General features: G+C 37.9%; 3 protein-coding genes and 1 non-coding gene across 10 annotated transcripts in view; 2 read left to right on the forward strand and 2 right to left on the reverse strand.

The window, feature by feature from the left end:
• The window catches only part of HEATR5B (HEAT repeat containing 5B), an 89,563-nt gene extending 88,028 nt beyond the window's left edge, over window positions 1–1,535 (reverse strand). The window contains exons 1-2 of the mRNA XM_006192760.3: window positions 1,448–1,535; window positions 482–629 (exon numbers count right to left, since the gene is read on the reverse strand). Coding sequence (XP_006192822.1) covers window positions 482–607 — 126 coding nt within the window. The 5' untranslated portion in view covers window positions 608–629; window positions 1,448–1,535. The remainder of the gene's footprint in view (window positions 1–481; window positions 630–1,447) is intronic.
• A 44-nt stretch (window positions 1,536–1,579) lies between these two features.
• GPATCH11 (G-patch domain containing 11) lies at window positions 1,580–12,122 on the forward strand. Of its 3 annotated transcripts, none has more exons than XM_032497347.1 (9): window positions 1,580–1,653; window positions 4,669–4,740; window positions 5,302–5,528; window positions 6,409–6,450; window positions 7,101–7,221; window positions 7,340–7,430; window positions 8,313–8,423; window positions 9,332–9,413; window positions 10,282–12,122. In XM_032497347.1, exons 2-9 carry the CDS (start codon window positions 4,682–4,684, stop codon window positions 10,335–10,337), a joined length of 789 nt encoding a protein of 262 aa, XP_032353238.1. In that variant the 5' UTR covers window positions 1,580–1,653; window positions 4,669–4,681; the 3' UTR covers window positions 10,338–12,122. The 3 variants fall into 3 exon arrangements, with proteins under 3 accessions (XP_032353238.1, XP_006192823.1, XP_032353239.1); XM_006192761.3 differs by having other exon boundaries at window positions 1,603–1,749; XM_032497348.1 differs by lacking the exon at window positions 1,580–1,653 and adding an exon at window positions 1,666–1,686.
• A 3,317-nt stretch (window positions 12,123–15,439) lies between these two features.
• TRNAA-AGC lies at window positions 15,440–15,511 on the forward strand. The gene has a single exon. It is a non-coding gene; the product is annotated as a tRNA-Ala (tRNA).
• Window positions 15,512–19,638: 4,127 nt separating this feature from the next.
• Window positions 19,639–23,103, reverse strand: part of EIF2AK2 (eukaryotic translation initiation factor 2 alpha kinase 2) — a 30,808-nt gene continuing 27,343 nt past the window's right edge. For all 5 annotated transcript variants that reach the window (XM_032497354.1, XM_032497352.1, XM_032497353.1 and 2 more), the window contains 3 exons: window positions 21,276–21,377; window positions 20,146–20,199; window positions 19,639–20,067 (listed from right to left, as the gene is read on the reverse strand). In XM_032497354.1, the coding sequence (XP_032353245.1) occupies window positions 19,945–20,067; window positions 20,146–20,199; window positions 21,276–21,377 (279 nt within the window). In that variant the 3' untranslated portion in view covers window positions 19,639–19,944. The remainder of the gene's footprint in view (window positions 20,068–20,145; window positions 20,200–21,275; window positions 21,378–23,103) is intronic.

Here is a 23,103-nt window from a genome sequence, read left to right on the forward strand (position 1 = left end):
GAAGCATAGTTAACAAGCTCCCCTCACCCAGAAAACTTTTTACTATGCACTCTTAGATTTGAGCAGGAAATTTAAGGTTAACTTGAGGAAAGCATCTAATTTTAAAGACAGAAAATAAAACGCATAAATAATGAAAAGTAACTTAGGTGAAAAGACTTAAAGAAAAAAGCCTGGTATTAACTCTTCAGAGAGGTAAGTGGAGATACTGGGACTGCTACACAGCACTGAGGGACCACTTGATGTTGAAGATAATGAATTTAAAGTGACAGTCATGTTTTTCTCCACTTCACACTTAAACGGGGTGTGAGTTTTGCCACAGGATAGAAAAAGGACAGATAAGAAATTCTTATTACAGCATAATATTCTCAAGTTCTATAAGTGACCCACAACGTTTCCAAAACATAATGTGTTTTCTTATAAATCGTAAACACATAATACTCTATATAACGTTAACCCAACTAGAAAAAAATCAATACCATACCTTGTTGGCAGCAACCAAGACTTTATCAAGAAATCGCAACCATTCAAAGATAAAAACTGGTCTCTTTGCTTCAGTGATTTGAGCCAGTGCTTCCTCATTCAGCAATAAACTATGGGCTAACTCCATTACTGAAGTTTTAAATTCACACCTTAAATAAACAAATTTTAAAATACCTGTAAGGACTTATTAATGTTAAAAGTCAAGATTAATGAATGTAATCACTATGAAAAGGCTTTACTTCTCATTTCATTTGGAGGAAACTAACTTCTTTGAGGCAAAACCTGAGAACGTAATTTTAAAGGATAAGGGTACAAACAAAAGAAAGTCATGCGTGGTGAGGAAGAATGAACAATAGAGTCAGGCGAAAATTAAAATAAATATTGCAAATAAGGCATTATTCTGGAAGAAATACACCTAGCAAAACACATAACATTAACCCATTCCATGAATGGGAAACCTGAAGCACCAAGATCAAACACCATCTGGGCCTGACAACCATCCTCCTTTTTTCTCGCCCCCTGCTCAGTGCACAGCACCCTTCACCTTCCCCCTGCATCTGTCCCAGAAGGACGTCAAAACGCCCCAGCAGAAAGGCCCCACTGAAAGTCTGCAGGAGTCTTTCTACGGGGATGGTGTGGCAGCGGCCAGGTCTCCGCGGCCTAGGGGTCAGTGGCAACCCCGGGCGGTCCAGGAACGCAGCTGGCGGACGCCGCGCGCTGCAGGGCTGACTTAACCCCGAGACTCCGAGGACGCCAGCGCAGCACCAGGCCTAGGGGAAGCCTAACAGGCCACTCCAGGCCTCGGCCGGGTCACCGGGGTTGCCAACCCCATGAGGCGGCGGCTGAAAGAGGAAAATGTTCATTGAGAACTCGAATTCCATCCCCCAGCACTCAGACAGCAACGGGGTGACTAGAGTGTGTGTGCCTGCCAACGCGCATCTTTCGCAGGTGGAGGGGGCGGCCTCACCTCCTAGTCAGGCAGAGCGGATCAGCTGAGCTTCGAGGCCGAAGCAGCCGCCAAGGGACCCGGATGCCCCGCCTCCCGCCCTCCTGCAGGCAGGAAGCAGGGGAAGAGCGCGTGCGCGGAAGGCTGATCCGCGCAAGCGCTCTAACCACGTCCTGCTCGCCCCGCCTGCCGCAGGTTTCCAATTGATTCTGTTCGCGGAAACTCAAGTAGGAACTCTCTGGCCCAGAGATCCTGAGCAGGTTGGTGGGCGCATGCGCCGCGAGCGCTCTTGCGAGCCGGCCGGGAGCGAGTAGAGCTGCCAGGTAAGGGGTTATGGGCGCCTGAGAGAACGATGAATGGCGATGATCTGTGCACAGGCTGTGACTGCCCGTCACACCATTACCCATGCTCCCACCCGTGAGTGGTCGCTTCTGTGGAACGCTTGCAACTGGGAGGAATACGGGAGGGGAGGGATGAAACGTCCCTGTCGGGAGTGTTTGGGACTGAGGCGTTTCTTCATGACTTTGCTCCTTAGTACCTCTCTCCACTTGGATGTGTAATGACATTCTCAATATATGTGAAGCAGCTCTCTTGTCACCTCCCTGCCAGCTCTCTGCCTTTTAAAAAAGCAAACCTGTGTTACAATCTAACCACTCAAAAACTGGTAACTCCATTCTTCCAGGTATTCAGACCAAAAGCCTTGAAGTAATTTTTGACATCGATTTCACACCACCTACAATCCATCAGCAATCTTGTTACCTCTATCTTAAGAATATACACAGAATCTGATCACTTCTCATCGCTTTCACTGCTGTCACTGGTCCAAGCCACCGTCATCTCTGCCTGGATTATTGCCTTATGAAGTTTATTGTTATGCTTGTTGGGAATAGATGGTGCTAAAGTACATTGTAACCATAAAAAAGGAGATTTAGAAAGACCTGTAATCCCCATTCCGACATTCCTAGCACTTTAGAGCTAAATGTGTCCCGTAAAAGTAATCTAATCCTATTTGCAGTAGAAAGAGCTCTGAGACCTGGATTTTTTGTGGTATTGAGCAAGTCATTTAGCCATAGTGAGTCTTAATTTCTCCAACTGGAAAGCAGGACTAACTATTCATACCTTACAGAGTTGTTAATGATAATTAAATGGGATAAAAATGTGTGATATACTAGGTAGGTGCTAAACCATTATGGTTAAAAATACTATTATTACAAATGGAGAATCCAGGTTTGTAGACACTAGGTGAATTACCAAAATGCTGTATATAATCTTACACACTTTTAACTTAATTGTATTATAATAAAAATAAAAGTAGGCAAAACTAAATTGTAATGTTTAAGGATGCATGTGTGGATGGTGAAACTATACATAAAAGGAAGGAAGTGACTGGAAGGGGTGTGATAGGGTAGGGGACAAAGAGGGCTTATGCGTGGCTGATAAGGTTCTATCTCCTAATATGGGTGATGATTTCTATTATCTGATGCTGTATAACAAATTAATCCAAAACTTAGCAGCTTGAAATAACTATAATCATTTATGCTGTCACAGTTTCTGTCGGTTGAGAAATAGTGGTTTGGCTTAGCTTGGAATTTAAGGAGTTGTAGTGAAGATGCTAGCCCAGGCTGAGTCTTCTGAAGGCTTGACTGGGGCTAGAGGATCCATTTCCAAGGTGACTTACTCATGTCACTCCCAAGTTTGTGCTGGTTGTCAACAGGAGGCCTCAGTTCCTCCTGTGTAGGCCTCTCCACAGAGCTGCTTAAATATTCTCACTACGTAACAGCTAACTTCCTTCAGAGTTCAAGGGATCTAACTAAGAGCTGTGGTGTCTCTTATGACCAAGAAGTCACACTCCACTATTTCCACAATATCCTGTTGGTTACACAGGTCCACCCTGGGTTCATTCTGCAGAACAGGATCTCTTCGTATGGCCAAGAAGATGGCCTCCCACAGCCCATCTTCACATACTTCCAGTTCAGAAACCCCAGCAAAGAGAGCTTCTTTCCCCAACAACTTATATATTTGTATCTTATAGGGAAAAAGATGTTTATCCTCCCTGATAGGTCACCCCCTCTCCTCTTGCTAGGGTATAGGTCACTCTAATTGGCCATCTTGTACCCAAGGGTGTACTAAGATTGCCACCTTCCACTAGAGGCACAAGGACGGCAGAGGGCTGGGTTTCCAAAGGGAAGGATGATGACCAGGCAAAAACGGCATACGTGCACTGCAGCAAGTGACTCCCCTTTCGTATCCCGCAACTGGACCCACAGCGTTGACATCACCTGGGAGCCTGTTAGAAACACAGAACCTCGGGCTCCGGCTCAGAATCAGACTCTGCATTTTAAGATCCTGGGGCAATTCATATACACAATAAAGTTTGAGATGCACTCTTCTGGATAATTATTTTACCCCTTTAACCCTTTTAGGGCTAACAATTACATGATTTTAACTATTTAGGTTGGAAACTGTCCTCAAAAAAATGTTTCCATATAAGTGAAGTGTTGACTACATCAAGTTCCAAATGAACAGCTTGAACATGAAATGCTGCAGATAGAGGCCTGGAGTGGTCAGGACAGGTTTCTGTGAAGGAGGGTAGCCCAGGCCTAGAAGGAAGGAACTGTCCATGGTGTGTTCAGAGGGCAAGGAGGAGCCCATGTGGCATGAATAATAAATCCTAAAGGAGAGCCAGAGGTCAGATCATGAAGGCTCTCCCGCCGTGTTAAAGTGATGATTCCTCCACTGCCCACAGGGTAAAGTTTATTGAAGGATTTGAAACAGGCAACTAAGATGGCCTGACTTAGGTTTTTAAAAAGCCACTCTGGAGAACTTGCAGAGGATGGGCTGGAAGAGGAGAGGCCAAAGGCAATGAGACCAATTAGGAAGTAGGCGTAATAGTTCAGGTGAGAAAGGAGTGCCTCAACTAAAGCAGTGGTCACAGCTGTGGGAAAAATGCCTATGAGGGATATTATGGAGGAATGGTTAGCAGGGGTTTATAAGAGGTCAGGAAAGGGGAGAAAGCAGGGGCACTAATTTGGAAATAAAAGGGATGAAGGAGGTTGTGGGGGAGGAGAATGAGTTATTTGGATTGTTCAGTTTGAGCGCACCACCCAGAAAGATGTCAAAAGTGCACTTGAATGTGGAGTAGAGCTCTGGAGAAAGGTCATGGCTGGGGATACATGCACATTTATTTCCATTTTGGTAAACTGAAAATTAGTGATTTTTACTCTGTCGTATTTGATTTGTAGATACTTTTGCCATATGAAGTCGAACATGGCAGAAGAAGATGACTACATGTCTGATTCCTTCATTAATGTCCAGTAAGTAACTGTGCACACCTCATGTAATGATGGTTTTGAGACATCAGTGTAGATTTTTAAACAATGACATTGATTCCAAAGGTGAGGTTGGAAAGTTAGTCTTTTTGCTTTATGGCAACACTTCCTACATTTTATAATACAAAGATACTAGAAGCCTCTTCCCTTTTAATGCTAAGTGTTTAACTCCTGCCCCTGAGTCTTTTTATTCCCCTCTTCCAAGGAAATTTACTGTTTTCTTTTATTTCATCTTATGGTCTCTTCTTGCTACTGTCAGCTTTGCCCTTTATTCTTGCCAGCCTCCTGGAAAAATTAGTCTAAATTTACTATTTCTTATTTCTTCAACTCTATATTTTCTTTAGTTTCCTACAATCTGGCACCAGCCTTCATCACTTTCACTAAGACAGCTGTTCTCAGAGGTCACTGGTTGTGTTCTGTTGTTGATGATAGCAAAGAGGATTCCAGAGGTAGCACTGAAATATTTAGTGTCAAGCGAGTAAGTGGCAAAGTTAGGAGAAACTTTCACGTACTCATCTAAAATAACCTTTTCCCTTCCTTCTTCAGAGAAGATGTCCGACCAGGCTTGCCAATGCTGAGGCAAATCCGGGAAGCCCGTCGAAAAGAAGAAAAGCAACAGGAAGCTAATTTGAAAAATAGGCAGAAGAGTTTAAAAGAAGAAGAACAAGAGAGACGTGACATCGGGTTGAAGAATGCACTAGGCTGTGAAAACAAAGGGTTTGCTTTGCTCCAAAAGATGGGCTATAAAAGTGGTCAGGCCCTCGGCAAGAGTGGTAAGTCACAGCCGGACATAAACAGCTGTTCCTAACCACCAGATGCTTAGGTGACAAGTACCAGCGATGACTCTTTAATTTTTGTCCCCCTACCCAGAAATTAAGACAACTTAAGCTTCCTAGTCCCTTGCATGCTGGCAAGCTTATGGAGATCTTCATCTCCCCGCAGCCACTTAGGTAGCCACGTGCCATCAAGAGCTGCTTATCAGCGCAGCTCAGGCTTGAAGGCACTAACCAGTGAGATGAACAAGGCTTAAAATGGAGGCAACAGCTAGGAGCAGTGGCAGGAGAAGGGTGAAGAAGTACAGTGGGCAAAGGACAGGGAAGCAACATTGGAGATGATGGCAGGACTCTGCCGTGCTTGCTCTGTGCCTGTGGCAGCTGCCTGAGTAACCACTCAGTTGGAGAAGCTCAGGTCTCACCTCTTTTTTAGGAATGAGACTGCTTATTCAGAGATAGAGGCAACCTCTGTAGTAGCTTCTGTAAGCTGTTTCTCTCTTCTCTCATTCATTGCCATTGCTTTGATCTTCACCTAGCAAGGCTTTGCTCTCTCTTGAGGCTGCCACCCTCTTGGGTATGTATCAGTGTTTTCATTTCTTTAAAACCCTACCTTTGGAACACAACATTGTAAATCAACTATACTTCAATAAAAAGATAAAGAAACCCTACCTTCAGTTGCAGAGGAGGCTATGGACCAGGACTAGGTATTTGAAGGCAAGGGAGGTAGTTGATTATAGAGTATTAATGTTCAGATTTCAGTTTTGAATATCAACGAAACTGGAGGGGATATGTATGGAACATTGTAAGGCTGCATACTGCACTTACCTATAGTTTGAAGAAGAATTTCTTAAGTCGTTTGTGTTTTGTTCTCTTTTTTTAGGAGATGGTATTGTTGAACCAATTCCCCTCAATGTCAAAACAGGTACATAATTATTTTTGAGGCTGTCTACCAGGAATAATAACTTATGCTTAAATCTAGCACATATATTTGTTTAATAAATACTTTTTTATGGTAGTACTATTACAGTTCTAATCATAAGACCCCCCCCTCAGTAAAATGTTTCTTAGCTAAAGTTCTAAGCCATTTCAAATAAAAGTAAAAGTAAGCTCTAATGAGTATAAAATAAAATTTAAATCATAAAAATACAGGGAAAAAGTTGTAATCATTAAAAACACAAGGATATTTTTGTCCATTGAATGTCCTAAAAGTATTCTGAGACAGATTTATCCATTAAATATTTCTCTTAATACTGTGGACAAGTTAAAGAGAAAATACATATATTTTATATGTCCATCATATTTATGTGAAAATATGACAGTTGATACTGTTTTCCCAATTTGAAAAAAAAATGTGTATAGTATTACCATCTTATTAGATCAAACTAATAATCTTTGAAAAATTCACATTGTGTGTTTTGGTTAAAAAAAATCTCTGATGTTTTCTCCTATCCTCATCAAATGACTTTGAGTGATTGTACTCAAATTAGAATTGCATTTAATTTGTAAATATTTAAGTTGTCATGGTTTGAAGTAAGTCAGTAAGTTTCTCATCAGTGTTTTCTGTTTGAGCAGGGAAAAGTGGCATTGGTCATGAGGCATTATTAAAACGGAAAGCAGAGGAAAAATTAGAAAGCTACAGAAAAAAGATTCACATGAGAAACCAAGCTGAAGAAAAAGCTGCAGAACAGTTTCGGTATTTGAGCTGTTTTTTGGTTTCATCTTTTCTTTATTGTGGTATGTCTGGTACTTGGACATATAAAATGGATAAAGAAGGTACCAACCTTTAGTGTACTATTGTTTCTTTCAATTAGAATGCGACTTAAAAATAAGCAAGATGAAGTGAAGCTAGAAGGAGATCTCAGAAGAAGCCAGAGAGCCTGTCAGCAGTTGGATACTCAGAAGGTAAGCCCTTTACCTGTATTCAGTTGGGTAAAATTTTTTGGTACCCAATGTGATTAGCCATGTATTTTTATCTGAAAAAAAAGGAGAGAGAACACCAAGCCTGGTATATCTAGCCCTCTATCCATTAAAACCCTCATTTAACATGAACTATTCATCTGTGATAGCTGATCACAATCACAATAATGGCTTGTTCACTGCAGGAGCCTGAGTAGTCCGAACCATCCAATAATGGTTAGATACCATTTCTACATTTCATTGTTCTCTGCTTATTTGAATATTGATTACTCAGAACTAGTATGTGTGGAAATTCTGTTCACCAGAATATTTGGTTAACCAAAATAGCCCATTTTCATTCCATATTCAGTAACTTACATGTCTCTAACTCGTAAAATCATGGTAGAATACTATCTCAGATTTGAATGATTCTTAAAAGTCTATCTTTGATTTAATTTGATTTCTATTTTTTATTTTGATGGTTCAATTACCATCAAAATAAAATGACTTCGTTTAAAGTCTCAAAAATGTAGAAGTTCCCTCATATGTAAATAGGTTTCTGGAAGCAATGTCTCACTTTTCTGTATTCCATAGCATGTTATTTTGAGTATAGGTCATGACACTTAAGATTTCCTAGCTTATATGTATTATTTTATGCCCATTAAGCTATTCATGCCCATAGTTTACTTTCCCTACTAGTCTATCAGCAACTTGGAGGCAATATTCTTATTGGGTTTTGCATCCCCATAGTGCACTGTCCAGTGCTTTACTCTTGAAGCAGTGCTCAGTAAGTATTTAATTGGAAGAATGAATCCATGTTGACATGAACATACTTGTGATTGTCTTTTGTTTCACTGTGTTTAATTGGGAATAATTCTACATTTTCAGAATATTCAGGTTCCCAGAGAGGCATGGTACTGGTTGAGGCTTGAAGAGGAGACTGAAGAAGAGGAAGAAGAAGAGCAAGATGAAGATGAATATAAGAGTGAAGATTTAAGTGTATGTCTTGGCACCATTAAGCCGGGTGTCTCAGCCTTGGCACTATTAATGTTTTGAACCCAGTCACTGCTTGTTGCAGGGGGCTGTTCTGTGCATTGTAAGATATTCAGCAGGATCCCTGGCCTCTACGCAGCAGATGTCGATTGCACTTACCCCTTGAGACAACCAAAAATGTCTCCCTGAGGGGAAAAATCATCCCTAGCTGAGAACCACTGCATTATAGTTTTATTTTATTAAACTCAAATCAAAACTTCATATAATTTTCCCCTTTAGCTTCACTGTATTCTTTTCACCTCAGTTTTCGTTGGCTGATGGATTAGCTGCAAATGTAACTTATGTTAATTCCCACCTGTTTCCCCTCACTGAACTTCCAGAAGTGATTCTGAGCACCTCCCACCCCTACCCATAAACAAAACAGAACAAAAAGCACAAGTCAAAGGAAGTGGAGATTATTCAAGAAAAGAATACGCACACATTTCTATGATTACTTGTATGAAAGAGTTTATAGGAAACATCCACAATTTTAAAAATCTATGTCCTACCTAACTGGGAGACCATTGATGAGAATAATGGCACAGAGAGGCAGTCTCACCCTCATCCCATCTGGCGGAGGTAGATTCTTTGAAAGCAAAAAGAACCTTTAAAGGAGGTTGATTCTAATAAAGCCAGCCGGAATCTGTTGTTGAAGTGTTAACAGTGGTTTCTGTTGTGTCTGGCAGACGTGAAAATATCAGGGCAACTGGTAAACTGGGACATGTTCTAGTATATTCTGCCCTTGACACCTCTCCTAACTGGTTGAGAGTGTAGCAGAGGATTTACGGCCTTGGGCTAATTCAGCATGATCTAAGAGACCAGCAAACCAAGCCTCTTCAATGTGAACTATCTGTGTGCTTGTATCCTATATCTAGGTATCGGAAAAATTACAAATATTGACTAGTTATTTAAGAGAAGAACACCTGTATTGTATTTGGTGTGGAACAGCCTATGAAGGTAAGAAGGTACTTTATACTTTTAAAAAAATATTGAATACAAACATTCTTTGATTTTAGCTTTGATTTTGTGTGTGTGTGAAAGTCACATTTCCTGTGGACAGTGGAAATTTTTTATTCCATCTAAATGGCAATTTGGGATGAATATTTTAAAGAAATAGTGGATAGAGAAATAATTGAGGGCTGATTGAAAGAGCTTTTAACTTCTTAGAAACTGAATGTGCAGAAGTGAATTTTTCAGTCTTCTATTTCAAAATAAAGAATTTTTTTTCATTTTATTTTCCTTTTTTTCTTTAATTGAAGTACAGTTGATTTACAATATTGTGTTAGTTTCTGGTGTTCAGCATGGTGATTCAGTTATACATACACACATATATATATATATTTACACATAGATATATATTCTTTTTCATTACAGGCTCCTGCAAGATAATTGAATATAATTCCCTGTATTATACCAGTAACACCTTGTTGTTTATGTATTTTATATATAACCATGCTTTATTTTTAATGATTCTTCAGCTACAGATATTTGAAAGATGTAATAAAGTTTTAGAACTAATATTTTGGTCATTAGGTAGAATATTGTCCCTGAACCATAAAAAATCAGAATGTGGAAATCCACTCTTTTTTTTCACTCTAAGGAAGAAATGAAACATGTCAAATGTCTTACAGAGTTAACTTGAATTTAAGGACTTTGTCCTAGAGAGTGAAGAATTTATAGTTATTGTTGCTTGTATCTTTTCCTGCTTTGTTTAGCAGAGTCAGACGCAAACACATTTACAAGATACATGTTGTTGAAAGAATGTTCTAGAATAATTAACTATGCAATTTGTATTAATTGTTTCTTTTCCTCACATAAATTCCAGATAAAGAAGATCTGTCTTCAAATTGCCCAGGACCAACTTCTGCAGATCATGACTAGATGATTCTCAATAAAGTAGAAGCTTGACAAATGTTATTGTTTCCTACATATAAACAGTTGAGCAGTTAGAACTCCCAAAATTTTGATGCCAGTAAAGGAGGGACTTTATATATTTTGTATATTAGAAGTACTTTGTACTTTAGCATATAATTGTTTACTGACTTTAGAAACATAATGGAATACCATTTCAGAACATAAGTATTGTAGACATGGGCAGTGACAATTTATGACTCTGTTTTGATGCTTACAGGATTTAGATACCAACTAGGAACTCTCTTATTCTCTTCTTCACTTTGGAATAAATTGAGAAATAAGACATGGAAGTTAGAGAGAGAGCAAAATAGAAATATCAGCTTTATTATCAATTAAGCTGAAATGGAGAGCAAGTTGACTTGTCCTCCGGTCAGGCTCCCTGAGAGATCGCCGTATCTGGAGAGAACTGCAGACCTGGCCTCTCAGGGACTGAGCCCATCTTTGTGTTTGGAGACCAGTTAGTTCTTAAGGTGAGAGACCCAACCCACCAGGGGTAGGTCACTCACGCTCAGTTCCTTTTCCCAAAATCACTCATCAGATGAGACACCTCTGTGTTATGAGGGAATGAATACGGATTCACAGAGCTTGTTCCCATTCTTCGCTCTTCCAAAGAGCAAGAAGAAGTTCCCTTCCCTCCATGCAAGCATGGAGAGGAGAGGAAAAGTACCCCCCTCAGTAAGAGAGATGTCAGAGGCAATGTTCCATTAATAGTACTTAATTCTATTCAGTTTTAGAAATAAAGTAATTATGATATGCTGTAAAATTATGAGTTTTCATGGCGATGTATATATCCATTATAAGTGAACTGTTGCAAGTTTTGGCTAAAGAAACTTAATAATTGGGAGTAACCTTAAATATCAGATGACCCACCTTCTTTATTAATCCCTTTGACAACATTCCCAGCAGGTGGTAATCCAACCTTTGCCTTTATTCCTCCAGCCACAGAGCTCACTGTCTTAAAACAGACTGTTGCATTGCTGGGTAGCTCTGAGTCACTTTTAAAGTTATTTTTCCATCCTAAACTGAATTCTGCTTCCTTATAATTTAACTGAATATAGCTAAAGACATACTATGTGGCACACCTCTAGAGAGCTCCATCCAAGGTTGGGCATCAAAATCATGAACTATTTTTTAAAGTTCACAAGCTCAAGTGCCTCCCCTAGTGATTCTGATTCAGCTAGTCTAAGATACTTTCTGAGTATCTGTATTTATTTTAAAGTTCTAAGAATGCATCTGATTATCACCTGTGGGTGAGAACTAGTGCTCTAGGTTAAACTAGAGCACAATTGCTCTTTGGATCTCACCTGTACAGTTTTATAGCTCACCTTTCAGCAGCACTGAGCAAGAGATCAACCTCTTCTTCTATTAGAAGCTACATACCTGAGAACATAGCAAAAGCTAACCTACATTTGCCTGAGTTAAAGTTATCAATAGTACAACTTATACTGGCATCTGACCAACACGACCTGATCTACTTGTTCTCAAGTTTTTGGGGGAGCTTTAAAAAATGATAATACAAAGATCCCACCCCCTAGAGATTCTGTGGCCTGTGATCACTATCCTTGATTCTAAGATGCAGCTGAGCCTACAAACCTAGTTACCTTCTGGGCCTCAGTTCTTCATCCAGAACTGAATTATTTTTATGAATATAAATACATATATAAAATATTGGAGCTTACATAGTTATACAGTACTGTTTGATATTTACTTTTTTCATTTAAAAAATAATAAAATTGCATTAACAAATAAAAAGGACTACATCTTTTTAGAATTATTGTCAATTCCTTTCCTGTCATTTCAGCTAACATACCCACATTCATTCAGTCAGTCCCAAAGCTACACAGATTGTTTCAGACAGAATGGAGTTAGGAACTGGCTTCCTTTTCTCCCCTTGCTGACCCTGGGGCAACCCACAACCTGCCCAGTGGCCTAGAATATTTAAATATGCTCATGAACAATTAGGCCTAGAATGCAGGAATAATCTGGATGGAACCCACGACTCCACCAGAGTTGTGGTCTGCATCTCCAGGCCAGAGGCCAGAACTCAGCCTGCCTTGGAGAGTGGGAGATATCCCTCCACTTTTACCACTGATAATTAAAAATGCAGTTTCTAATATGAGTAAAAACTTATTTTTATTCATATAAGCCTTTTACAACTTTATGACAATAATGAAAACCAAAGGAAGCAAAACATTGAAAAGAATTTTTATTAAAAAAAAGAATTTTTAAATTGGCTTTTGAACATATGTGACATTTGAAATGTAAAGTAAATTTTAACATGTCATCATTTAATTTTGTTTATATTGTACTATGTTTATTCTCAAAGTCCTATCCAGAATTTCTATAATAGTTCATTTTCCAATTATGAAGCCAAAATACTGGAGCTTCTAAAGTTCAAAATAAATAGACTTTAACATACAAAATTGATCTACCTTACCCACCTTTACTCCAACTGTTATTTACCAACATTTGATTGTTGAAATTTTACAGTGAACATAATTATTATTTAGTATTAGACACATTTTATAGGATCAAGCATATGAAATTCTTAACACTTTTATTCCCCACTAATTCAAAAGAGTTCCTGCTTTATGCAGGGTAACACACTTGTTGCCCTGGGGTAAATCAAAATGAGAGAGCCTGTCCCTGCGTTCCAGAAATTCACAAGGAGGGAAACACCTGTGCAGGAATAACTGAGCTCCAAGGCAAACTGGTAAGTACAATACTGAGGTAATACACAACGGGAATACTAGGGAGAAGTTTCATTCCAAGTGGGAGATGGTGGAACACTATGGTAACAGCACTGAATGTGAGCTCTGAACATAACTTTGCTATGCAGAGTTACAAGGAAGGAGCTATAATATGACCAGTGTTTCTACTCCTAGGTATATACCCAAGAGAAATGGAAACATATGTTCACATAAAACTTGTATACGAATATTCAAAGCAGTATTATTCATAATAGCCAGGAAGTAGAAACCCCAATGTCCATCAGCCATTGAAGAGGTGAATTAAATGTGATATATCCATACATGAATATTATTTGGCAATAAAAGGGAAAGGAATTTCTGATCCATGTTGTACCACAGATGAAACTTGAAAACATACTAAGTGAAAAAGACCACATATTGTATGATTCCATTTAAATAAAATGTCCAGATAGAAAAGATAGAAAGTAGATTAGTGGTTGCCTCAAGTTGGGGGAAGATAAGGAATGGCTGCTAATTGGTACGGGGTTTCTTTCTGGGGTGAGAAAAATGTTATAAAATTGACTGTGGTGAAGCACATTCGTGAAAATACCAGACTTCCTCATTTTCTCCCCAGTTGATTTTGGTATTATTCATAATTTAATTTTGGATATTTCCTACTTTTAAAATTTATATGTAAGTCTAATCTGTTATTATTTATTCCAATAGTGGTTTTTATTTTGTTATCCATCCATATTCCTACTCTATCATTTTATCTAGTACTTATATGGGCTATTTTATCATGTCTTTATTGTTATTAAAGCCATATTTTTTTCTTAAAAAAATGATTGTGGTGATGGTTGTACAGCTCTGAATATACTAAACACCACCAAATGTATACTTTAAATGGGTTGAACTTTATGGTATGTGAATTATGTCTTAATAAAGCTGTTATTTAAACAAAAAAAAAGTAGGTTGAAGGGAATTTCAGGCAGAAACCATAGCAGAGAGCCATGGAGCGAAAAAGCCTATTCAGTTAAGCCTGAGCAGACCTGTGTGGCTGGGGCTTATTCATGTAACACTGAACATGGGATGCACAACGGGGCCCCCAGAGGAGCACAACCCTGCAAACACCTGACTTGAGCCCAGAGAGCCCTTTTTCAGACTTCTGGCCTCCCAAACTGTAAGAAAATAAAAGTGGGTGGTTTTCACCCACCAATTTTGTTTTGTTTTGTTTTCTGGTTGTGTAAGGTTTGTGTTATTTTGTTTTATCCTGAAAACAGTCTTGAGTAGGAATTAGGGTCCCCTTTCACAAGAGAGGAAAAATGAGGCCCGACAGGGTTAGTGACTTGCACAGGATCCCATGGGGACAGGTCAGCCACCAATTTTGGAACTGGTTACAGCAGCCACAGGAAACAAATACAGGTCTCAATCCAATTGACCCCTCAGTCACCACACATATTTGAGAGATATTTGATTTGCCTCAGAGTTTTACCTATTACACAGTTTTTAGTCAGAGGGCAGGCCATCTATCCCCTGCAGTCCCTTCCTCGGTGACCCTTCTGAGAAAGTGCAGGATAGGTATAGGTCACAGTCCCAGACATCGAATCACAGACATTAGGGAGGACTGACATTTAGATGTAAAGAGTGAATATCTAAATGGAGGTGTCTCCCATGCTTCTGTTTCTGAGCCCTCTTTCCTCTGTGTAACCTCCCCCTTGGCAATCCCTTGGATTCAAAGTTAAGCATCAGGGGTTACTTCCAGAAAACATACACATCTCCTCTGTGTATGAGTCCAGTTCATCCTTTCTATCAAGTGCCTCTCCTGCATTTCCCAGAGGTTGCTCTATGTCCTCCCCCAAACAAGTGGCAGCACCTCAAACGCGGCATCTCCAAATGAGATTCAGCGTTTTCCCTCTCAGATGTGCTTCATCTCACGCTGCTGACATGTGAACAGGGGCCCCACCATTGGCCGAAATCCTAACTAAAAACTGTGTAATAGATAACAGTGTGAGACAAAATCTCTCTCAAATACATGTGGTTCTTTAAAGGGGTTAATTTGATTGAGACTTGTACCTCCTTTAATGGCATATTCCTGGCTCTCACCATCAAACAAACCTGGAGGTTATCTGGGATGCTTTTCCCTAAATCCTCACATCCAATTAGTTGCCAGTTCCTCTTGGTTCTCTCCCCTCCCACTGACAAGGCCTTCTCAGCCTCTCAGCCTCAGAAATACAGTCTTTTCCTGCTCCAGCCCACTCTAAATGCACTATTTCAAAGTGTAGGTTAGGGCCTGCCCCTGCCAAAAAAACAAAGCCCGCTTCATCACTTTGGAGGTTGCTGGGATGCCAGCTCATCCTAAAAATTAAGAAACATTGAGGGGAGGGTATAGCTCAGTGGTAGAGTGCATGCTTAGCATGCATGAGGTCCTGGGTTCAATCCCCAGTACCTCCATTAAAATAACTAAATAAAAACTTAGTTACCTCCCCTGCCAAAAGAATAAAAAATAAATAAAAGAAATATAAGAAATATTTATCCCACCTTTCTCATTCAGCTTTAGAGAAAGTTCTTCTTTATAGAAGAATCACAGATGATAAATGCAAGAGGTTTGATAGAATCCAAAAAAAAAAAAAATCAATATTTTGCAACCCCTAATGAAATAATGGCTCCAGGCAATAATCATCAATGGCTGCTAACCATTAGGTGAAAGACTGATAAGGAAGAGTGACACCACCACAAACTACCAATCAAATTTAAAATCCCCAAAAGTAGAACAACTAGACATCACGTTCCTCCTGAAGTGAGGCAAAAGAATCACCTATGGCGTATTCTTGGAAAAAATTGGGGGGGCAGAATCAAATCATGTTTCTAGATCTAACTAGACACCATGGGGATACTATCAGCTAAAATCCTGAGTGAAGGAAATTCTATAGGATATATGATCTAGTTCCTTCCTCAAATAAATAGCAAGAGGAAAGAAATTAAAATGGGGTGAATGTTATAAAGTAAAAGAGACATACCGACTAAATGCAATGTTGGATCCTGATGTAAACAACCTGCAGAAAGACATTTTTGAGACAGGAAAATGGAATACAGACTGATTAGTGTATGATAATTAATAAAATCTTATTAATTTTGTTCAGTGACAATGATATCATGGTTTGGTTAAAATTAAAAAGATCTTACCTATTAAAAATACATTTTTAAGAGTTTACAAGTGAAATGATACGATGCCTGAGATTTGCTTTAAAATCCTCCAGCAAAAGATATTTTAAAAAAGGAAAGGTTAAATAGAATGAGAAAGGCAGAAAATTGATCGTTGTTGAAGCCGGGTCATCGGTACACAGTTTCATTATTCGAGTTTCTGTTTCTGTGTATGTTTTAAGATAAAAACTTCCGAAAATAAATAATGTTGGAATTATGCCATATTTCATAATGAAAAGTTAACATGCTAAGAACTTTAAGTTGTGGTGAACGTGTAGGAAGTTGTGGGAAATTGATGTTACGAGTTCATCTCTCAAGAACATAGACTGGATAAATGGAGTCTTGGAAAAGCTCGTATTTAGTCTTCTAAACATTTCATACACATCTAACCTCATGAACATGCAACCTGTGTGGTTGTATGAAGACCCACGTATTTTTTTGTTTTGTTTGTTTTGGGGAGGGGGTAATTAGGTTTATTTATTTAACTTTTTTTTTTTTAAATAGAGGTACTGGGAATTGAACTCAGGACCTTGTGCATGCTAAGCATGCACTCTACCACTTGAGCTATACCCCCACCTCCACATTAAATTTTAAAAAAACTTTAATGTTTTATTTATTTATTGGTTTACTGTGGGCAGGGGAGGTAATTAGGTTTATTTATTTTAACGGAGCTACTGGGGATTGAACCCAGGACCTCATGCATGCTAAACTAGCACACTCTACCACTGAGCTATACCCTTCCCCCAACGTTAATTTTTGAACAAGGGCCTCACAAATTATGTAGCTGGCCATACAAACACACACACACTTATTTATGTATATATGCTAAATATACCTAACACAATAACATATATATATGTGCTGAGTGTATTACATATATATGTATTTATGTTAAGTATGTGTATATCTAATAGTGTATGTGTAATTAGTGATAAAAATTTCCTAGAAGTTCTGTTCCTAGTGAAGCAACTAGGTCAAAATAGCTCTTTCAAAACCTCTGCACATCCTCTGTTTAAGAGGATACTTTCTATTTACTACAGTTTTGAGGCAGAGAAAATATATACTCACAAATAAACAAAAGCTTCCTAAGGATGCTATATTTGCTTCATAGTAGTAGAAATATTAAAGCAAGAGAAGGATGTACAAAAATATTGACTGTCGGACACCTGAAACTAACATAATATTGTAAATCAACTATACTTCAATTAAAAAAAGAGAAAAGGTAAAAATAAGGCCACATTCACACTAACTTGCCACATTCATTAGTTTTTCTTTTGAATTTAGACTTATTCATTAAAATCCAGATACTACTAGATTTTTTTTAAGATTTCTCTCCACCCAGAAAAATTTCAAACCTACAGAAAACTCCAAGAATAATACAAGAAACACTTCCATATCCTCCACTGAAATTTATCAATTTTTCAATTGTTAACATTTTGTCACATTTTCTTTCTCACTCTCTCTATATATATACACACACACACATAGATACACATAAAAATTGATTTTCAGTGAACATTTGGAAGTTGCAAATGTCACACCACTTCACCCCTAAATATTTCTGAACACATTGCCTAATAAGACATTTTCCAGGATGACCACAATATCATTATCACACCTAGGAAAATTAAGAATTATTCTATAATGTCATTTAATATGCAGTTTATATTCAAATGTTCTCAATTGTCTCAAAAAAAAGTCTTTATGCGTGTTACAGCTATTTTCTGACTTTTTCTTTTTTAATATAGCCAGGATACATTCAAGATTCAAGCACCGCATTTGGTCATTATATCTCTCAAGTCTCTTTCCATTTAGAAGAGTTCGCCTACATTTCTTTTCCATGATATTGACTTTTTGAGAAGCCCAAGTTAATTACCTTATCAAATGACTTCATTCAGAATTTGTCTAATAATTTCCTCATGATTAAATTTCAGTTAAACACTTTGGGCAAGAAAACTGAATAGGTGACAGTGCATAATCCTTGCATCACATTAGGAGGGGCATGATGTCGGGTCATCCCACTTTCAGCGATGCTAAATTTAATCACTTGGTTATTGTGGAGATGAGCTCTTTCCATTTTAAAGATACATCTTTCCTTTCGTAATATCATCTGTGGGATTATATTTTAATCCGTCTAAAGCCCCTGTTTTTCAACACTTTTTCAACCAACAGTTTTAGCAACAATTGATGAACCTTGTCTTAATCAAATACTGCACCAGAAGTTGAAAACTGTATTAATTGCTTTTAGTAACACTTTTTAGAAATTGCTATAAGCCTTTACAAAAGTATCTTCTATTACTGTGATTTTTCTGCTAAGCCTAAATTTGGCTCATTTTAAAAACTGTAGAATTACACGACAATTTTAGAATGGTAGTTGGTTGCTATAAAGTTTAAAGTAACCCTCAGATACTGCCCAAATTACCTTCCAGCATTCCCTACAGCAATTCAGGGAAACAAACTAGGATGCTCAGTGTTCCTCAAATATATCTTTTCTCGAGTGCCTTTTGCCCACACTGCCCACATGGTCTCCTCTCTAGTCACCTAAATCTTTCATACACTTGAAAGTCTCCCCGGAGCATGACTTCTAAGCCCTGTGCCACTATACCTCAGTAGAGAGTGATCTCGTCCCTTCAGATGGACTGTTTTCTGTGCTCAGCTACCGCCTTACAGCACGATTATCATCTCTTTAAAGTGTTGTTACAATAGGTATAAAATGTATTTAAGATAAATAGAATAATTATGTAGTAAACACTAGTGGACTCAACATCCAGTTTAAGGGAAGAAAGTTAACTGTTACCTCTGAAGTCCATTTCTCCAATCACATCACTCCCGTCCCTCCTCAGAGACAGCCACTATCAGAATCTAGTAATAGTTCTCGTTCCTTTCCTTCCCTTTATTGTTTTACCACATTTGTTTGGATACCTAAACAAACTTACTTCATTTAGCATGTCCTTGAACTTTATATGGATGGATTCATTCTGTATGTATTTTCCGTATCCTGCTTTGCTTGACGTTATGCTCCTGAGAGATGTGGCATGTTAATACATTTAGCTGTAACTTATTCATTTTCACTGTTACATTGTATTCCAGTGTGTGAATACAATCCAATTTACGTATCCATTCTTCTTGTGATGCACATTAGCATTGTTTCCTGTTCTTTTGGCTATTGTAAATGGGGTTTCTATGAACATTCTTGTAGGCATGTATGTAGAAATGGAAATGATGGCTTTTCAGGGATGGCTATATACACTTAACTTTGCCAGATGATAACAAGTTGTTTTCCAAAGTGACTGTATTTATCTTTTTCACTTGTCTTTTCATGTTACCCATACTTCTCCAACTGGATTGTTAGCTATTTAAGACAGGGATAGATCTTATATTTTTTGGCCTAGGAACAGTAGGCATTTAATAAATATTTATTAATTAATTGATCCACTAATTGATTTGAAAAAGAAAATTTGAGGGATTTGTTTTTTCTCTTCTCCATCTCCACAATAAGGAGATGAACCAGAAAAAGTCAAACGTAAGAATGTTTTAGAAATAAGAAAAAAATGGAAACCTTTCTGCAAATGTGGCAAGAAATTAAGGGAAGATGAAAATAGAAGGTAAATGCCAACAATATTCCCTAGCAGATTTTTGATAGTTACAGGATCAAAGCCAGAAGCAGGATACTTTTTAAGCATCTAATACGTGTTTCGTTTCTTTTCCTCTGTAACATTATTCCACTCCTTCAAAGTCTTCAGTATTTCGGATGTGTCAGGTCGTTTCTTGGGTTCTTTTGAGAGTAATTTCTGTAGAAGATCTTTCTGTAATGACAGTGAGAGTCAATACTAAGAAATAAAACATTTCAATAAATAAAATTCCAATGATTTTTAAGGGCTTACTTCTTTGTTGTCAAATACGTCTAAGAAAATGCCATCTCTTAGGTTTTCAAACATCTAAAAATTAAACATATATACATTCATTAGGAAGTTATATACTTTGGAGGGAAAAAAAAGCAAACTGAGAAAGCACTAAAGGCTGGGGATACCCTAAATAGAGGTTATTTCTAGATCATCGGGAAATTTCTGTAGCCAAGAAGCAAGCAGGAATCCTCTCCCCCACCCACCCTGTGTAATAACCATCCTGAACATTACAGCATATTGAAGTGTTAGGAGCATCATATGAATTGTCTTCCTTCATTCTTTTTGGAACCCTCTGCAATAAGTATTTTCATTATCCCTGTTTCATAGAGGAAGAGGCTGTCGACTCCAGGCGAGCCCCTTTTACTGAGCTTCAGATTAGGATATCCAGTTGCCTGAAGCCTTTCATGACTCCCCACTGCCTCCCCAAGAAAGTGCATATTCTTGCCTTAGCTTAGCTGCAATATAGCTTTCCAGTAACACCAGCCACCACTTCCTTGACTTATACTCTCCAATGAAAATGACACTGCCAGCTATTCCCAAACACACTCTTCACATTCCTGTCTCCATGCTAGCATCCCCATCTTTCAAACTTGGACTATTAGAAGCCAACCGATTCTTCAGAGCCCAATTTAAACGCCTCCCATTAACCTAAATCCCTCCATCTGGCAAGACCTCCCTCATAGCTGCTTTCATAAGCCTTCATGCCTTCTCCTAAAACATTTACAGCATTCTCTTACATTATCTTCCCTTTTAGAATGTAAGCTCCTTGAGAACAAGGCTTATTCATTTTCAAAATGCTTGGAGCGCTTGGCATGGGGTCTTAGGCAAAGCAGGCAATCCAGTAAATTTTACAGACTGATTCAAATAGGAAGAAACAACTACAATTTTATGAGACGTACACACTTCCCAATGAAGACCAAAGTTTTTGATCTTTAAAAAAAAGTTTTGGTTGCTCAAACTTGAAAGAGATAAAAATTCCTATTTCATTGACATACAACACTCATAGGTTCCCGCCCATTCTCACGGGAAGGCAATGGCTGTCTGCAGCAACACTTGGACATGATGGCCAATAATTTTTGTTGCTTAATTCTTTCTGTGAGATTATTTACCTTCACTGTTTCCAAAAAAGTGGGACATATATAAAGAAGTTCTGCAAGAATTAGCCCCAAAGGAAAGATATCCACTTCATTTCCATAGTCTTCTGAAGAATCCTGAAGAAAATCAAAATATAGTCACATTTGTGACTCAACTGATATAAATATTCATGCCATCTGAGGCCAAAAAAGTCATCTAACCAAAATATATCACACAACAATGTATGTTTATTAGCAAGATATGTAGTCTGAATGGTCAGCTTCAAATCTGTGTCACTGAGTAGTTGTATCATCTGTGTACCTAACCATCAGTGTGGGAATAATCTCAACCATAAAATGGAGGTAACAGTTTTAACCTCAGAGTTTGACTGTTGGGTTAAATGAGACGCAGCAGGTAAAGCAGTTAAAATCGTGCCCAGTAAATGACTTGCATGCAAATGTTCTTATCAGATTTAGTCATCATATTCCACAACGGGAAGCAATCCCAATGTCCGTCAGCAGGAGAAGGGATGAATATTAAGTGCCTTCACAATGTTGTGTAACCATCACCACTATCTATTTCCAGAGCTTTTTCATCATTTCAAACAGAAAATGTACCCATTAAATAACATCTTCCCATTCCTCCCTCCCCCCAGCCCCTGGTAACCTCTGTTCTACTTTTTGTCTTTGTGAATTTTCCTTAAAATATTATTTTAAATAATCAACTCTTTGATACATGGGGATGAAGTAACTGTATAACCACATGGGAAAATCAAGTTATATCCCTTCTTCACATATATATATACAAAAATTAATTCAACTAAAGTATTAGCAAAAATACAAACTGTTTTTATAGACTTATGGTAGGAAGGATCTCCAAAATAAAAATGATTAACCTAGAAGCTATAAAGAAATATTGATAAACGTGACAACTTAAAAGCTTCTATGCCACCTTATAAATGAAGAAATAAAAAGTGACAAGGAGAAAAATTATGTGACATAATTAACAGATACCTCATCAATACCCCAAATATATAAAGATTCTTTACAAATAAATTAGAAAAAGATAACTTAATTAAGAAAAATAAGGAAAGGTATGAATAGAGAATTTGCAGAAAAATTTTAAGTTAATACATGTAACAATGGCCTACCTTACTAAAAACCTGGAAAATGCAAACTAAAAAGGCAAGCTACACTTCACTCATCTTACTGACCTGTCTGGTAATACCCTAGTCTGACTGAGAATGTGAGGGAGGAAGCAGCGTTCTCATATACTTCAGCAGGGGAGCAATCACTTCTTTCGAATGACAATTTCACCATTTGTCAACTTTGAACTGCATCTGTCATTCTAATCAATAATTTAATTTCAAAGAATTTATCATTGATTATCATAGAAATATTTATTTTTAGACCCAAAGATCAGGGGGAAGACACATGACATGTCTGTAAAAATAAAGCATTGGAAACAACCTAAATAAACGCCCATCAATAAGGAAATAGTTAAATGAGTTGTGGTATATCTATACTTTGGCATACAATAAGGTTGTTAAAAAGAATGCGTCAGGTCTATTTGTACAGATATGGAAACATTATGATACCTTGTTGAGTTAAAAAAAATCAAGTCACAAAATAACACTATAGCATCCTTATAAAAATGTATTTATGTATATTTTTATGTAAAAAAAGTCTCTGTAAATATCTATTTGTGTCTGTATATTCTTTTTTTTTTTTTTGTATATTCTTTATAACTCACAGAAACTGATCTAAAAGGATAAGCCACAAACTATAGCAAGAAGAGCAGGAATCAAAGAAAAGGTTAAGAATAATTTTTCATTTTTATTCAATTTACTTCTGTACTGTTTTA

The sequence above is a fragment of the Camelus ferus genome, chromosome 15, assembly GCF_009834535.1.
Source record: "Camelus ferus isolate YT-003-E chromosome 15, BCGSAC_Cfer_1.0, whole genome shotgun sequence".
Lineage (NCBI taxonomy): Eukaryota > Metazoa > Chordata > Mammalia > Artiodactyla > Camelidae > Camelus > Camelus ferus.

Coding starts and splice junctions, on each gene's coding strand:
- GPATCH11 (XM_032497347.1), top strand. CDS start 4,682: ATGAAGTCGAACATGGCAGAAGAAGATGACTACATGTCTGATTCCTTC. Junction 4,741..5,301: donor GATTCCTTCATTAATGTCCA/GTAAGTAACTGT, acceptor TTCCTTCTTCAG/AGAAGATGTCCGACCAGGCT. Junction 8,424..9,331: donor ATAAGAGTGAAGATTTAAGT/GTATGTCTTGGC, acceptor TCCTATATCTAG/GTATCGGAAAAATTACAAAT.